At 40.4% G+C, this 18,292-nt stretch overlaps 1 protein-coding gene across 1 annotated transcript in view; it reads left to right on the top strand.

Moving 5' to 3' along the window:
- The first annotated feature begins 1,195 nt into the window (after positions 1–1,195).
- Positions 1,196–18,292, top strand: part of LOC147322408 (uncharacterized) — a 19,852-nt gene continuing 2,755 nt past the window's right edge. The window contains exons 1-5 of the mRNA XM_086306843.1: positions 1,196–1,627; positions 4,344–4,449; positions 13,192–13,785; positions 15,402–15,995; positions 17,639–18,232. Of these exons, the coding sequence (XP_086162969.1) occupies positions 4,432–4,449; positions 13,192–13,785; positions 15,402–15,995; positions 17,639–18,232 (1,800 nt within the window). The 5' untranslated portion in view covers positions 1,196–1,627; positions 4,344–4,431. The remainder of the gene's footprint in view (positions 1,628–4,343; positions 4,450–13,191; positions 13,786–15,401; positions 15,996–17,638; positions 18,233–18,292) is intronic.

Here is an 18,292-nt window from a genome sequence, read left to right as displayed (position 1 = left end):
CTGGAAAAATAGGGCGCACACTAGTTACCTCAACAATTGCAAGACAGCCTTGTCCCAGATGGTCATATGAAAAAAAAGGATGCCATTAGGACTTAATCACCATTTTATCTGAAAAGTTATATATAGCCTAACTGGCATCTAAAAAGTGAAAAAAAAAAAAAATGTAGATAAAATGTTGGTTTTGATGAAAAAGGCTGGTGCTAATTTAAAGAGTCGAGTTGGTAAAAGTAGATAAATGTTTTAATAAATATACATTTTACAGCATTTTGTGAACATACACAAAAGTGGCCATTTTTGGCAACAAGCTGAGAGAGAGTTTTATATTTTTTTCCTCTCCATGAACAAAAATAATAGTGCATGATAATGTTGATGTTAATCAATTAGATGTGCCAGACTCTACTATTAATAATACAGCAGTCCCTCGTTTATCGCGGGAGTGACTTTCTAAAAATAACCCGTGATAGGTGAAAGCTGCGAAGTAGCAAACTGTATTTTTTTACTATTATTATAGATGTTTTAAGACCGTAAAACCTCTCACTACACACTTTATACACTTTTCTCAGACAGGCACGAACCTTTTCCCACATTTCTCTTTTGTTTAAACACTCTTAAAGTTCAAACCTTCATAGAAACATAAGTCCAGTATTACCAAATGAAACCATGCAAAACGTTTCATCTGCATTGTTGTGTTGAGGAGAAAACTTACAAACATACAGTAGGCCACAGCACTTCAGGGTTACACTGCTCGCGATCCAAGATTTATATGAATTCGACAACCTGAACGCATTTTGTACTGTACAGCAGCGGTCTCCAACCTTTTTTGCACCACGGACCGGTTTAATGTCACAAAAAAATTTCACGGACCGGCATTTAAGATGTCGCGGATAAATACAACAAAATAAAATGATACAGACAAAGAAAAAAACTGTGGTATTTTGTAAAGACAATAATAAACGCACATTCACTGTGTAATTGTGTAACTTTATTAGCAGCGTACTCCTGTATTGTATGCACTTGTATTCAAACAAGTGCATTGTACTAGAAAGAGGCTTTTGAAGGATAAAAAATGTAAAAAGTAATGACTATTTTAAATTTATGAAAAAGCCTTTATGTAGAAAAAGTAACAAAAAAACGAAAAGATAAAAAATAACACATGGACACTTTTGGCCATGAACAAGCTGAAGGGATGGTGATGTTTTTTAAATAAACTCAGAGTATTAAAAACACTTAGAGCCAAATTTATTTATCAGCAGCATCACTAGTTAAAAAAAAAACACAATTTAGTTTTCGCTGTAAAAATCGATTAAACTGAATTTACGTGTTTCCTGTTACTGTGGAAGTCGCGTGTTTCCAGTTAGTGTGGAGGTCGCAATATGGCGCTCCCCGGTGGTTGCAGCCAGGTGCTCCTGTGGTTTGCGCAGACAAAGCTGGATTTTCATTCAAAGAGAATAAAGTAGTAGCGACTTTTGGATCGATATCTGCATCGATCTGCCCACCCTTGTCTCCTGGATCGTAGCTGAGATCAGCGTGAACCACGTGGGTCTCTGCTCCCTGATCTGTTTCCTGTGTTTGGAAAGAGTTGCAGCTTCATCGCGGAGTTTCTCTCGGTTTGTGGGCTCATCTAAAGGTAAGCACCGAGCTAACTTTACTGTGAGTTCAGTTCATGTTGAGTTTAGCTCCTGAATGAGGTCTTCTGCTGCTCTCCTCGGTGTCTGTTCACAGTTTATTGTGAACACGTTGAGAGAAGCGTGAGAGAGTGTTTGGAGAAAAACACCAACTAATCATTAGCTCAGCATGCTGGGAGAAGTTGCAGCAGAAAAGTCTTTTCATTGTCCCTGCAGCTGTTTTTCTGCCTGCACCAAACCTCTACAGCCTCGTTTCTATTTGAAGTGATAACAGGAAATGGATGAGAGCGATCTGCTGCAGTATCAGGGTCACAATAAACTTTATTGTCCAGCTGCTGTGGATGAACACATGAGAGGAAGTGAACTCCTACAAAGTCTCGTTTTAATGAGTGTGGCTGCTGTAAAGTGATGCACAGGAAGATGTTAACAAAAACTAATGAAACAGAGATGAAAGTAAACAGTGTTCATATTTGAAAGCACAGAGAATAAAATATATTGTGGTGGTTAATGTGCAGGAGAGTGTGAAGAATGTAAAAATGTCTTCCTGTGTCAAACACAGCTGCAGTCAAAGCAGGAAGGAAAGCACTGAAACCACTGATCAAAGCTCATTAATCAAAGACCGCTGATCAATGGCCATGAGTACCATTCAGAGAGTTGGGGAGTCGCTGCAATCACAGCATTTGATCAATGAGCTTTGATCAGTGGTTGTTGATCAATGTTCATAAGAATTTCCATATTAATGCTCAATAACTGACCTCCCAGCCCATTGTTCCTTCAGTGGTGCTCGTTTCAGTCATTATGCAAATGCACTGTTGAAGATTGAGGAAACCTGCAGTCAGCTGAAACTGAAGAAGTCACGTAGATGAGGGCTGAAACGTTTTTCCTACTGCAAAAGCTACGTCAAGATGAACAGAATCAAAGTTTGGGGAATGGTGGAGGTGGTGGGACTGGGGGGCTGAAGGTGTGGAAAGTGTGGGGTGGGGGAGTAACAGGTCTGTCCCTGTTTGTGGAAACCACAGGAGGAGCTGTTCAGGCTGTTGCTGGATGTGAATAGAGATTGAAAATGTGACGTCACTCAGGGGTAAAACCGCAAAGAATTCTGGGAACTCGTGGCGCACGCAGGCTTTCAATTGAAATCAGTTATACAGCGATAAAAAGAAACACAAAAAATGGCAAGAAGCTGTTGTATTATTAACTGCAATAGCCGGTCGCATGACAGCCACGGAAAGCCGACGGGTAAAGAGATTGGTTGTTATCGGATTACGTCGTTGAAGAGAAATTGTTCGAGCCATGTTTCCGAAGTAACAAAGAGGCGACGGGTGGCCTGGATTGCAGCCATTCAAAGGTCAAATATAACGTCCCAGAACACTCCAGCTCACATGTTAGTCTGCTCCAAGCATTCCCACAAAGGTCAGTCTGCTGTTGTAGTTAATGCGTCATTTTTCTTAACATAATTGGTGATATAGGTTACAAGCAAGTCTGGCGCTGAACAGAAATTGTCGCGCTATGCTCCTTTATTTATTGTGCATAAATAGTGAATTGTCCTGACACAATATTGCGTTTCGCTTCTGTTATTATGGTACATTGACAAAAACATATACTTTTATTCACAGGATAAAACAGTTGTTTTGTATCACTAATTGCCCAGTACGATTACAACATACAATATTATTGTCACTGCTACATTTCTGTGATGCGTACCAGAAATTATTTCCACTACTAATTAATTACCATTGAGCCCAAAGGTCCTATTAAAAAACGATTAACGAATGTGTATTTATGACGACGATTTGTGAGACTGGTAAACTTATAATATGTACGATGGTCTTTACTTTCTACACGGTGCATTTCAAGGTCCTGTACCCATCCGTCGGTAAACTGTACCTGGGCTTGTTGCAGTGACCTGAAGTTACTAAACTTCACGAGTGTATGCACTCACTCCAAGAACCGTATAATTATAAATATGAGCGTGGTGAAAGTTGGACAGCACGCTAACGTATTTTGTCCCTCTGTGTGGTCGTAAGGGTCTAACCCTTTCACTGGTTTGATTTTTTTCCTCGTATCTTTTCTTTGACTTTTCATCAAGTCTGTCTTTGTACGGACCGGCATTGTTCTCCTTCGTTTTGTACATACCTTTTTGGGGGGCAAAGAAAAAGCAAGAATTTATTGGAACCGAAGAATGAACGTTTTGCGGTGCTGCAAATGCTTGCATTTGATGCAGGTACTTGGATTGTTTTGCCACGAGTTACCGGCATGCAATGCGCGAAAGTCACATGGTCTGTCAATCTCTATTGTTGATGGAGTCTTTAAACTTGTAGTTGCTGTTTTCCAGACTGAAGCAGAGTCGTTAGCTGAAAACTGGTTTTAGAGGTTCATTCAGGACACCTTCTCAGGCTCTTACAGCCTTACCTGTATCATAACAAAGTGTATAAACCCCAATCCACCTTTAACATGGTCCTTCTCCCAAACCTTCAAATAGGACTTTCTGGCCCTGTCATAGTAAAGGGCTGCTTAGAATATTAGAGCCAATGTCACAAAGTTCCTCCTGAAGTATAAGTGAGTGAGAGAGTTTCCTCACTTTGCAGCACAACACGTCTCACAAGATTTCTACAAGCAATCAGAGTGAAATTTGTACTTTGTGTTGTCAGATGAACATATGAGACACTTTGACTCTTCAGTGCAGTGTGGAGCCTAACAAAGATCTGTTTTGTGTCCCAGCTGATCAGCAGGAGGAGAAGAGTCTGACGGAGCAGCAGAGGAACATTTTCAGCCATCTGGACTCAGCTGAGTCACTACAGAGGAAACAATGAGCTCAACACAGGAGGTGAGGAAAGTATCACAGTTTCACCAAATAATCAGTCACGTCTAAAACTCTCATCCTCCCAACCTGTTATATCACTGTGTTGTATATTATTGTATATTATGTATTTTTAAATTATGTTTACAAACACAAAGAAATCACAATCAATTATCCTTCGTTAATATTAGTAGTATTATTATCAATTCAATTCTCAATACAATGTTATTTATACAGTGCCAAATCACAACAATAGGTGCCTGAACGTGGTTTATATTGTAGGCAGACCCTACAATAATACATACGGGGGGGGGGGGGGATACAACAATCATATGACCTCCTATGAGCAAGCACTTTGGTTACAGTGGGAAGGAAAAACTCCCTTATAACAGGAAGAACCTTATAACAGCAGAACCAGGCTCACAGAGCCTTCTTTTCTCAAGTAACAGGGAAAAAGTACAGGCTAGTAAATGTAATCAGAGTAAGAAAGTAAAAGTAGCTCCTTGAAAAACATTTTAACCACATGTTTTTATCCAAAGTTAACTGAACCTTGTGCTTTATTAATGTAATAATAAAATAAGATTAGTAGATGAAATAAGAACTATTTCTTTCTAATAAAGGTTCTCTGTTTGAATCAGTTAAGTAGAAAATGAAGGAAAATAAAACATGTGTATTTTCTGTTGCCTACACTGTAGAGGGTGACTTTGCCTCTAAACAGGAACATGAGCAGGGAAGAGGTTAAAGTGGGATTGAGCAGGTGGGAACCCTAAAATCAGCTGTAGTGGCTCAGCGTGGGGAAAAGAATCACAGCTCACAATAATTTCTGTTGAGAGCTCCAGTAGATTTTCTTCAAGTACAGGCTGTGATCAGCTGACCTGCTGCTCTCTGTGGATGTACACAACTGAATTCAACCAGATGTCAGCAGATGTTTCATGAGCTGTCCTGGCTGGTTTCCATCCTCTACACTGACAGTACACTGTCTTTATATTAGACACTATACTGTTGGTATGAAGGTGGAACTCGGTGAATGAATGTCAGCATCATGAGCTTCAGTTTAAATGAATCTCTGCTACACTTGATGTAATCTAACTGTGACATGAGCACCACAGTCACTGTGCACCAGTCACACACTGTTCTTTACTTTAAATCCATCACAGTTCAGCAAACGAACCTGTTTATCCTGCACTAACCTGCAGAGGATCTTCATGTAGTCTTTAAATAACACAGTTAATCTGCCTCAGATTATTTTGCAGCATCTTTCACAACCTGAAAAAACATAATGTCCATGTACAGACTAAGGCTGCCACGATTAGTCGACTAGTCACGATTACGTCAACTATCAAAATCGTTGACGACCAATTTAATAGTCGACGTGTCGTTTGAAGCTTTGTAAGATCACAAAAGACGCAGGAATAAGTAGTAGGATTTAAGAGTGTAATAACGGACTGAAACAGAATATGGCAGCACTGCATGTAAAAGGATGCCAGCTGCAGATTTCATTAAACTTTAATAAACTATCATGTCTTTATTTTTAGTTAGCACATACCTGAAACGCTTAAAGCTGTAAGCTAATGATAGTTATATAAGAGCAGATGCTGCTGGTGCAATAAGCTGTACGTTTTATGTCCAATGGATGATGATCTGATTAGTCGACTAATCGCAAAAATAATCGGTGACTAGTCGACTATCAAAATAATCGTTTGGCAGCCCTAGTACAGACCCAATGTCTGATTTCAACACATGAGGACTTAGAGTGGCTTGCAAAAGTTTTTGGCTCCCTTTGACTTTTTTTTCACATCTTGTTACATTACAGCCACAAACATGAATCAATTTCATTGGAATACCACGTTTTCCATGTATTCGAAGACATTTCTTCAGCTGAGAATCAGAGAGGAGAAACACACAGTTTTACTTGCAGCAAGGGCAGTCACAGAGCACTCGCACGGGAGTGAGGGCTCTGAGACTGCCCTGGTGTGTGCGTGTGCGTGTGTGTGTGTCGAAGGAACGACTCCTCTGCCTGGTGGGAAGAAAATTTATAACAAGTCTTGTAGTGAACAACAAGTCATCAAAAGGTCAACATGCAGTACTCTACCATATGCAAACTTATATCATTAAAAGATTACACTGACTACTAAGTACAATTTTCTGTTGACACATGTGAAAGACCAATACAAAGTGGTGTAGATGTTAGAAGTGGAACGCAATCATATATGATTCCAAACTTCTTTTTTTTTTTTTTTTTTTTTTTTTACAAATAAATCATCTGTTTTGTAAATTAAGCAGATGTTTGTTTGTTTTTTTCTTTTTTCTATGTCGTCAGTATGTTTTATAAAAAAAAAATCCCTCGGGTTGCAATCAGACTCTGACATTTTCCTTCACTAAACCAAGCTAGTAACTGTTACATTGGATTTTTTTTTTTTTTTAAATGAGAAAATTATATAAATATCTAATAGGAAACAACAACAGGAAATATAAAAATAAGTATAGAGCTGATAAGCATTCATTACTTTTCTGAGTGTGTTAGCATGCTAGTATTAATATTTGTGTACAGCAGGAGGGATGGGCATGATATAAGTGTTTGAACAGTCATGAATTATTTTTTTAAACAATGTCTTTTTTATTAAGAGGTTTCCTTTTATACACATAAACATCAATGTATACATTATACATATAAACAGAAAGAAAAAAGAAGGATTACAGATGATCTGTACATTAGGGTTAAGTAGTACATTTAAGCTGTGAAATGAGTTCAAAAATGTATCTTCGGCTGTGAAATAAAAGAAAAAGAAAAAAGGGAAAGAAAGAGGGGGAAAAAAGAGAATATAAACAAATGTATAATATATCCCAAAGTAACAAAATCCCTGCAAAACAATCCCATTCATTCCCACCCAGGTCACTGCCTGCACCCGCACACTGTATTTCCACACCTGACTTAAGAGAGTTTGCTGAAAAATTCTTATAGATTTTGAAAAGCATCAAGGAAGGGTCCCCACATGTCTTGAAATTTCCCAGTGGAGTTCTGAAGTGAGTGTCTTATCTTTTCCAGTTTTAGACAGGCCATGAGGTCATATAACCACTGTTTGTGAGTGGGAGGGGCAGCATCCCGCCACCTCAGTAGAATTGCCCTCCTGGCCAACAGGGAACAGAATGATAATGCCTGTTTTTTAGAGGCCGGTAGAAGCACCTCATTCCCACTGATGCCAAACAGAGCAAGAAGGTGGCCGGGGGCCAGCGTCACACTGAGAATTCTGGACAGGGTACGAAAAACCTCTGACCAGAACTGAGTGAGATTGGGACAAGACCAGTACATGTGGACCAGTGAAGCTTCAGCAGTTTTGCATCTGTCACAATATGGAGAGATTTCAGGGTAGATACGGGATAATCTGGATTTTGAGAAATGGGCTCTATGCACCACTTTGAACTGGATTAAACAATGGCGGGCACATAGTGATGTAGTGTTGACATGTTTGAGTATAGAGGCCCATGTTTCGTCAGAGATTGTCATGTTGAAGTCTTCTTCCCACAGTGTCTTGAGCTTGGATGAAGAGGTATGTGTCAAATTTAACATTTTATTGTGAAGCAAGGAAATCAGCCCTCTATTGGTTGGATTGAGTTGCAGGATAGTTTCTAGTAGTGTAGGCTCTGGTGGAGGGCTTGAGCCTGAAATCTGGGAACAAATAAAGTGCCTGACTTGCAAGTATCTGAAAAAGTGTGATGGTGGAAGAATATATTTATTAGCAAGTTGTTCAAATGATGCTAGTTTGTTGGCTATGAATAGGTCCTTGAAGCAAGTTATTCCACTTCTGTGCCACTCCGCAAACCCACCATCCTGGGTAGAAGGTTTAAAGAAATGGTTAGATGCAATGGGGCTGAGAAGGGAGAAGTCACAAAGTTTAAAATATTTCCTAAACTGGCCCCATATTTTTAATGAGTGCACCACTACAGGGTTGGGAATGAAGTTGAATGAAGAGGATGAGAGTGGAGAACAAAGTGCAGCTGCTAAGGATATACTGTTGTCACTATGCAATGCCATAGTGACCCTGTCAGGACAACCACTCCGATTATGGTAAAAATACCAAAACACCAAACATCGTATGTTAGCAGCCCAATAATAAAAACGAAAGTTGGGAAGTGCAAACCCACCCTCAATTTTAGATTTTTGAAGATGCATCTTATTAAGCCTTGGGCGTTTACCCTGCCATAGATAAGATGAGATGACAGAGTCCAGCTTATTGAAAAAAGTGTTGGGAATGAAAATGGGTACAGCCTGGAAAAGGTATAGAAATTTCGGTAGACTGGTCATTTTAATCGAAGTGATACGTCCTACCAGAGACATAGAGAGTGGTGTCCAGTGGGTAAGGGACCGCTTCACTTGGTTCAGCAATGCACTCACATTTTCTGTGAAAAGGTTTTTATGTTTTGTTTTGTTTTTTTTGTCACTGTGATTCCCAAATATGTAATTTTTGTCCTTTCAACTCTGAAGGGCAAGCAGGTGAAGTCTAACATACTGGCTTTGCTACTTAGCGGGAAGAGCTCACTTTTATTCAGTTCATAGTTCAGTTTATACCCTGAAATCTGACCAAATTGACTAAGCAGATTCAATGCAGATGGTAGTGAGGCTAAGGGCTTAGAAATAAAGAGCAGGAGATCATCTGCATAGAGCGAGACCTTATGTTCTGTATTGTTTCTCCAAATGCCGTGTACCTCTTTGCAACTGCGGAACGCAATGGCAAGGGGTTCTATGGCCAGATCAAAAAGCAGGGGGCTGAGGGGACATCCCTGGCGTGTGCCTCTGTGAAGTTTGAAGGGTTTTGACAATTGGAGGTTAGTTCGTATTGTAGCAGATGGTTGAGAATAGAGTAATTTAATCCATGAAGTAAATTTCGCTCCAAAGCCAAATCTATCAAGGACTGCAAAGAGATAATCGAACTCAACTCGATCAAAGGCCTTTTCAGCGTCAAGCGAGACCATACATTCATCAGAGTCTGTAGAGCTGGAGTAGACTATGTTAAATAGCCTCCTTATGTTAAAATATGAATGACGACCTTTATTGAAGCCTGTCTGGTCTTTCGAAATAATTTTTGGAAGAACTATTTCTAGTCTACGGGCAAGTATCTTGGCTAATATTTTAGCATCTGTGTTCAGTAGAGAAATGGGTCTATAGGAGGCACATTCCAACGGATCTTTTCCTTTCTTTTTAATAAGTGTAATACAGGCTTCATAGAATGATCGAGGAAGAGATCCTTGTTCCTTGCAGTCTGTGAGGGTTGCACTAAGCTGCGTGGACAGTAATGAAGAGAAGTGTTTGAAAAATTCTGACGGAAAACCATCCGGACCCGGACACCTACCAGAGTGCATCGAAGCTATAGCCAAGGAAACTTCTAACTGGGAGATGGGTTCATCCAGCCTTGTTTTAAGTTCTGGTGGAATTTCAGGAATGTCAAGTTTAGCTAAGAACTCATTAATTGCATTACAGTCAGTTTGGGACTCTGAGGTGTAAAGCTGTGAGAAAAAATCCCTGAACACTTCATTGATTTTTTTCGTGATCTGTGACTATGTCGCCATCTTGTTGTCGAATTTTAAGAATACTTTGCCTTGCCCGAGAACCTTTTAGAAGGCTCGCCAGTAATTTTTCAGGTTTGTCACCATGCATATAAAATTTGGATTTGTCATGTAAGAGTAAACGTTCAGTCGAGTACGTTGTGAGTAGGTCAAGTATTGTTTTAAGTTCTACACGCTTTTTAAATATTTCATGACTCTGTTTGAGAGCATACTGTTGATCAGTCTCCTTAATTTGTTGCATTAACTTATTCCTTTCATGGGTGGACTGTTTTTTAATTCTTGCCGAATAAGCAATAATCTGGCCTCTGATATACGCCTTAAAGGCATCCCATACGACAAGGCTGGAAGTCTCTGGGGAAGAGTTGGTGGCAAAGTAAAAGCGTATCTCATCCTGGATAAACTTTACAAAATTTTCATCCGACAGGAGGGTCGAGTTGAAACGCCATTGTGCAGCTTTAACAGGAGGATGTGGAAGAGACAGAGACAAAGTAAGAGGGGCGTGATCTGAAATAACTATGCTATGGTAGGCACAGGAATGGACCTGCTGCAGACAATTAGTGTCAATGATAAAGTAATCAATTCTTGAATATGTATGGTGCAAATGTGAAAAATAGGAGTAATCTCTTTTATGAGGATTTAGAGTACGCCAAACATCACACATTCCATATTCTGATAGAAAGGCATGAATGACAGATGCAGATTTGCTTAAAACATTACTCTTAGTGGATGAGCGATCCAGGGCTGGGTCTAACCAGCAGTTAAAGTCACCCCCCAGAAAAAGAGAGTAGACATTTAAGTCGTGTAAAGAGGAGAATAGTTTAAAGAAATTTTCGTCATCTGTATTAGGAGCATACACATTTACTAGAGCAACAAGACTGTTATACAGTTTCCCACTGACTATGACATATCTACCATATTTGTCTGCTATGACATTGTGGGCCTCAAAGGGAATGTTCTGCCTGACTAATATAGAGACCCCACGTGCCCTAGCTTGGAAAAGTGAGTGAAAACACTGGCCCCTCCAACGGGAGAAGAGACGGACATTATCAGAGGCCCTGACGTGGGTCTCCTGCAGGAAAGCCACGTCAGTGTTATGGTGTTTAACATGTGACAAAACCCTCCGTCTCTTGACTGGATGATTTAGACCTTTAACATTCCAGCTTAGAAAGTTCAATTGCAGACTCATCTGATTTGTAGAGCAAAGAAAATATGCACAGTGGCCTTAGATGATAAGAACAGAATAACTTTACAATGGGTGGAAATTAGTTCAGAACAAGTTAAAAAAAAAAAAAAAAGAACAGTGTATGAGGTTCATAGCAGTGACCCTTACCCTCCCCAAGCCCTCCCCACAACAGAAAATGGCTGCCAAAAAAAAAGAACAAGAACAAGCAGCGAGCTCTTCAAACTTAGCATATTTAGAGTGTTACTCCTCCTGTCTATGATACCAATAACCTAGGCATTGAAGCAGTCGAATCACTGCTCCGGTGGCCATAGCATAGTAAGCTGAAACCCCTTATAATACTGTTAAGTTTTGAAACTGTATCAGCCACCAAGTCCAAATGTAATTGCTGGAGTGTTTCAAAGCAGAGTCCAAGTACGTAAACAAACAACCAAACACAAAAAAGATGATGTAGTGTTATGACCCAGGGTCATTATTTGCGGTATGGTGTGATTTATTTTGTCGTTACTATGTGTAGGGTTTATCTTTTCGTTGTGTTGCACCCCGGCCTCGGGCCGGTGTGTAACAGTAGTTCAATAAGTACTACTGGTATAACTGAATTATTGAATAAGAACAGACAGAAGGCTACGAGTAGATAACAAAACTCCCCGTCTCCGTGCAACAGGTATTACGTCATTAGCCAACGGGTAGAAGTCAATGAGGTTGTCTCCTTATTTTTCAAAGAAAAAAAAGAAAAAGATTATCGAGTTAAATGAAAGTAATAATCAGCATTTCAGTACTATAGCATTCAGACTATATCGCTACACTCGGAGGGGAAAAGCGACGTCTTACGTGGATCCCGACTGCGCCTCCATACCTATATGGAATGTTTGGTACCTGCATTTAGTGCCATTGTTTTATTGGTAATAATTCTTCACGGGGCTTCCGGAGCCTTTGGGAGCCTCTCAATGTACTGTTGAGCCTTGTCCACGGAGCTGAAAAACTTTCTGGCGCCGCTGGCCTGCGTTATGCGAAGCCGTGCTGGGAAGGGAAGAGGAGAGCCGGCCTCAGGCCTCGCCCGTAGAGCTCCGACATAATGTCCTTGTACTGCGCCCGCTGATTGAGGACCTCGGGGCTGTAGTCCTCCACAATTCGGATAGGCACGCCTCGGTAGTCGAATTTCCCTCTCCTCCTAGCTTCTCGGATGATGAGGTCCTTGATCTGGTATCGGTGCAGGCGGATGATCACCAGGTGAGGTGGGCGTCCCACGGGCGGCTTCGCTGCGAGGGAGCGGTGCGCTCTATCGAGCTCCGGTGGAGACTGAAGTATTTCTTTGCCCAACAACTCATAGAGAAGGTTGGAAAAGAAGTGAGTGGGGCGCCCACATGTTCTGACGCCTGCTACGGCTCTCCAGGTCGGTGACTTTGTTCTTTAGCTGGTTGTTGTCTTCGCGAAGAGCGGCACACGTGTTTTCAAGGTCAGCGACACGTTGGCTCAGGTCTTCAATTGCAAGCTCCAAGGATGAAACTCTCGGCCTGTTCCTCTTGGGATTGTCGTACCTGGTCCAGTTTTGAATCGAGGGCGTTAAATGAGGTCTTAAATTCAGATGCCAACTCATCTCGGTGCTGCTGGAGCAGCGTGGTGATAGCCTCCAGTGTTAAGCTAGCGTCCTCCTTTTTGTTCGCTTTTGCACTCTTAGAAGCCATTGGAAAGGGTTAAAAGTGTTCAGAACACTAGAAAAGTAGTTACGAGTGAAAGCGAGTTGAAGGGGTGAAACTGGTCAAAGCGGAGTTAGGTTCACCGGAGCAGCTCGTTCCTGCGTCTATTCGGGTCGCATGCTGACCGGAAGTCATGAATTATTTTTAAGACCAGGTTGGATGTAATGTGTCAGAACTACCAGTAGGTGGGGATAAGAGACCTTTTAGGTGTTTGGTGCCACACTCCACCTTCAGGTTTAAAACTAGTGTTAATGGAGGGAGTTTGAAGGTTGAGTTTGTTCCACGACTGCATTTCACTCACTGCCTCTGTTTGTATCTCTGTCACTGCAGGACCAACATGGAGCGAGAAGTCAGCGCTCTCAGGAGGCCGACAAACCTCACAGAAGAAAGGGAGAGAAAAAACACACCTGTGACGAGTGTGGGAAGGAGTTTACTCTGTATGACCTAAAACTTCATCAGGTCATCCACACTGGAGAGAGACCGTTCAGCTGTGACTTGTGTGGAAAGACTTTTTCCTGGAAGAGTGGCCTAAAATCACACCAACTCACCCACAGTGGAGTTAAACCGCACAGCTGTGATCAGTGTGGCAGAGCTTTTACTCACAGTAGCAGCTTACAGAGGCATCTAGTTACCCACTCTGGAATTAAGGCATACAGCTGTGACATCTGTGGCAAAACTTTCAGCCATATACGGAATCGAAATAGACACGTACGCATTCACACCAGACATGATGTGTACTGCTGTGAACAGTGTGGCAAAGAGTTCACAACAGACGCAAACTTACAACAACACATGTTTACCCACACTGAGGAACGACCTTATAAATGTGACCTGTGTGAGAAGACTTTTAAAGCTCCACATTACCTGAGACGACACCAACAGATCCACACCAGAAAGAGACTCCACAAGCACGGTTACTGTGAGGTATGTATTTATATTGTTATCTTGTCATTTTAGCCTGACTGTTTGGAACAACTCTGCTCATTAAACTGTGTTAGCATGTTAGCAATTCTACTGCATGGAAAAGCAGCTCTGAGTGATTATTACGTCCCGTATTAATTACTGTAATTCCCTCCTATTTGGTCTCCCTAAAAGGTCCCTTCATAAACTCCAACTTCTTCAAAATTCTGCAGCTCGGGTCATAACTTGCACTCTGTCAAGAGCTCATATTACCCCAGTTCTTCAGCACCTTTACTGGTTGCCCATAGAAGCCAGGATACATTTTAAAATGTTACTTCTTACATACAGGTGTATCCATAAATCTGCTCCTTCATATTTATGTGACCTGCTCCATATCACCACTGTTTCCTGCCTTCTCAGATCATCATCTGCTATTCATCTTACTGTTCCGTCCTCACACCTTAGTACTATGGGGAACAGAGCTTTCAGTCGCTCTGCATTCAGTTATGATTTTAGTATTAATGTAGTATTATGGTGGTGGTATTGTAGTTTTTACAGCCCTGTTCAAAAAAAGCGCCCGTCCGACAGCCAAACCCATCTGTTCTCTGATTGGATTGTTACATTTCTGATTGACATGACATTGACCAATCAGACGAAAGGAAGAAAAATAGGGTCAAAATTCGTACTTGTAACGTTTTTTGGTTGTTTTGTTTTTTGCTAAGTCTACACACAAATTCTTTTTACACATACAAAACTGATTTACAAGTACAGAATATTAATGACTACACTTTGAGCCCATAGATATTAATTAAATTTTCAGTTCGATTCAGTGTTATTTATACAGCACCAAGTCACAACAACAGTCGCCTCAAGGTGCTTTTTATTGTAATGTGGATCCTACAATAATACATACAGAGAAAAACCCAACAATTATATGACCCCCTTTCAGCAAGCATGTTGGCAACAGTGGGAAGGAAAAACTCCCTTTTAACAGGAAGAAACCTCCAGCAGAATAAGGCTCACAGAGGGGCGGGGCCATCTGCAGAGAGCGGTTTGGATAAAAGACATGCTGTGGAAGTACATTATCATTATTATTATTATTATTATTATTATTGTTTTTATTATTATTATTATTATTATTATTGTTGTTGTTTTTATTATTCTGATTACTATTAATAATAATATTATTATTATTGGTATTATTGTTGTTCGAACAGACTTAATATTGGTTTATCACTGCAAAAAAAACACGTTCAAAGCACCACAACGGTAGCCCGATATCAGGCAGTAAACACATTAAGTGTGTATATTTTCCTTTTTTTTTTTTTTTTTTTTGCTCATACAAATAAAATGTGATTAATATAGATTGAAAATGAATGGCACTTAATTGCCTTTAATCAAAAATTAATCCAATGTTTTCTACAGTGAAACGTTTGAACAGTCATTAATTATTTTTAACACCGGGTTGGATGTAATGTGTTCCTACTACCAGCAGGTGGGGATAAGAGACCTTTAAGGTGTTTGGTGCCACACTCCACCCTCAGGTTTAAAACGAGTGTTAATGGAGGGAGTTTGAAGGTTCAGTTTGTTCCACGACTACATTTCACTCACTGCCTCTGTTTGTATCTCTGTCACTGCAGGACCAACATGGAGCGAGAAGTCAGCGCTCTCAGGAGGCCGACAAACCTCACAGAAGAAAGGGAGAGAAAAAACACACCTGTGACGAGTGTGGGAAGGAGTTTACTCTGTATGACCTAAAACTTCATCAGGTCATCCACACTGGAGAGAGACCGTTCAGCTGTGACTTGTGTGGAAAGACTTTTTCCTGGAAGAGTGGCCTAAAATCACACCAACTCACCCACAGTGGAGTTAAACCGCACAGCTGTGATCAGTGTGGCAGAGCTTTTACTCACAGTAGCAGCTTACAGAGGCATCTAGTTACCCACTCTGGAATTAAGGCGTACAGCTGTGACATCTGTGGCAAAACTTTCAGCCATATACGGAATCGAAATAGACACGTACGCATTCACACCAGACATGATGTGTACTGCTGTGAACAGTGTGGCAAAGAGTTCACAACAGACGCAAACTTACAACAACACATGTTTACCCACACTGAGGAACGACCTTATAAATGTGACCTGTGTGAGAAGACTTTTAAAGCTCCACATTACCTGAGACGACACCAACAGATCCACACCAGAAAGAGACTCCACAAGCACGGTTACTGTGAGGTATGTATTTATATTGTTATCTTGTCATTTTAGCCTGACTGTTTGGAACAACTCTGCTCATTAAACTGTGTTAGCATGTTAGCAATTCTACTGCATGGAAAAGCAGCTCTGAGTGATTATTACGTCCCGTATTAATTACTGTAATTCCCTCCTATTTGGTCTCCCTAAAAGGTCCCTTCATAAACTCCAACTTCTTCAAAATTCTGCAGCTCGGGTCATAACTTGCACTCTGTCAAGAGCTCATATTACCCCAGTTCTTCAGCACCTTTACTGGTTGCCCATAGAAGCCAGGATACATTTTAAAATGTTACTTCTTACATACAGGTGTATCCATAAATCTGCTCCTTCATATTTATGTGACCTGCTCCATATCACCACTGTTTCCTGCCTTCTCAGATCATCATCTGCTATTCATCTTACTGTTCCGTCCTCACACCTTAGTACTATGGGGAACAGAGCTTTCAGTCGCTCTGCATTCAGTTATGATTTTAGTATTAATGTAGTATTATGGTGGTGGTATTGTAGTTTTTACAGCCCTGTTCAAAAAAAGCGCCCGTCCGACAGCCAAACCCATCTGTTCTCTGATTGGATTGTTACATTTCTGATTGACATGACATTGACCAATCAGACGAAAGGAAGAAAAATAGGGTCAAAATTCGTACTTGTAACGTTTTTTGGTTGTTTTGTTTTTTGCTAAGTCTACACACAAATTCTTTTTACACATACAAAACTGATTTACAAGTACAGAATATTAATGACTACACTTTGAGCCCATAGATATTAATTAAATTTTCAGTTCAATTCAGTGTTATTTATACAGCACCAAGTCACAACAACAGTCGCCTCAAGGTGCTTTTTATTGTAATGTGGATCCTACAATAATACATACAGAGAAAAACCCAACAATTATATGACCCCCTTTCAGCAAGCATGTTGGCAACAGTGGGAAGGAAAAACTCCCTTTTAACAGGAAGAAACCTCCAGCAGAATAAGGCTCACAGAGGGGCGGGGCCATCTGCAGAGAGCGGTTTGGATAAAAGACATGCTGTGGAAGTACATTATCATTATTATTATTATTATTATTATTATTGTTTTTATTATTATTATTATTATTATTATTATTATTATTATTATTATTGTTGTTGTTGTTGTTGTTTTTATTATTCTGATTACTATTAATAATAATATTATTATTATTGGTATTATTGTTGTTCGAACAGACTTAATATTGGTTTATCACTGCAAAAAAAACACGTTCAAAGCACCACAACGGTAGCCCGATATCAGGCAGTAAACACATTAAGTGTGTATATTTTCCTTTTTTTTTTTTTTTTTTTTGCTCATACAAATAAAATGTGATTAATATAGATTGAAAATGAATGGCACTTAATTGCCTTTAATCAAAAATTAATCCAATGTTTTCTACAGTGAAACGTTTGAACAGTCATTAATTATTTTTAACACCGGGTTGGATGTAATGTGTTCCTACTACCAGCAGGTGGGGATAAGAGACCTTTAAGGTGTTTGGTGCCACACTCCACCCTCAGGTTTAAAACGAGTGTTAATGGAGGGAGTTTGAAGGTTCAGTTTGTTCCACGACTACATTTCACTCACTGCCTCTGTTTGTATCTCTGTCACTGCAGGACCAACATGGAGCGAGAAGTCAGCGCTCTCAGGAGGCCGACAAACCTCACAGAAGAAAGGGAGAGAAAAAACACACCTGTGACGAGTGTGGGAAGGAGTTTACTCTGTATGACCTAAAACTTCATCAGGTCATCCACACTGGAGAGAGACCGTTCAGCTGTGACTTGTGTGGAAAGTCTTTTTCCTGGAATAATGCTCTAAAACAACACCAACTCATCCACAGTGGAGTTAAAGCGTACAGCTGTGATCAGTGTGGCAGAGCTTTTACTCAAAGTGGCCACTTACACAGTCATCTAGTTACCCACTCTGGAATTAAGGCATACAGCTGTGACATCTGTGGCCAAACTTTCAGCCGGATAGGTAGCCGAAATATACACCTACGCATTCACACCAGACATGATGTGTACTGCTGTGGTCAGTGTGGCAAACACTTTGCTAAAGACACACACTTACAACGCCACATGTTTACCCACACTGAGGGACGACCTTATAAATGTGACCTGTGTGAGAAGACTTTTAAAGCTCCAGGTTACCTGAGACGACACCAACAGATCCACACCAGAAAGAGACTCAACAAGTGCAGTTACTGTGAGGTATGTATAGAGCAGGGCGATATGGCCAAAAATATTTATCACGATATATATTTGAAAATT

Source organism: Aulonocara sp. 'chitande type north' Nkhata Bay, linkage group LG9 (assembly GCF_057382095.1).
Source record: "Aulonocara sp. 'chitande type north' Nkhata Bay isolate Kocher_YH1m ecotype deep benthic linkage group LG9, A_spYH_male_GT1.1, whole genome shotgun sequence".
Classification (NCBI taxonomy): Eukaryota; Metazoa; Chordata; class Actinopteri; order Cichliformes; family Cichlidae; genus Aulonocara; species Aulonocara sp. 'chitande type north' Nkhata Bay.
This window is presented reverse-complemented; position numbering and strand designations above follow the sequence as displayed.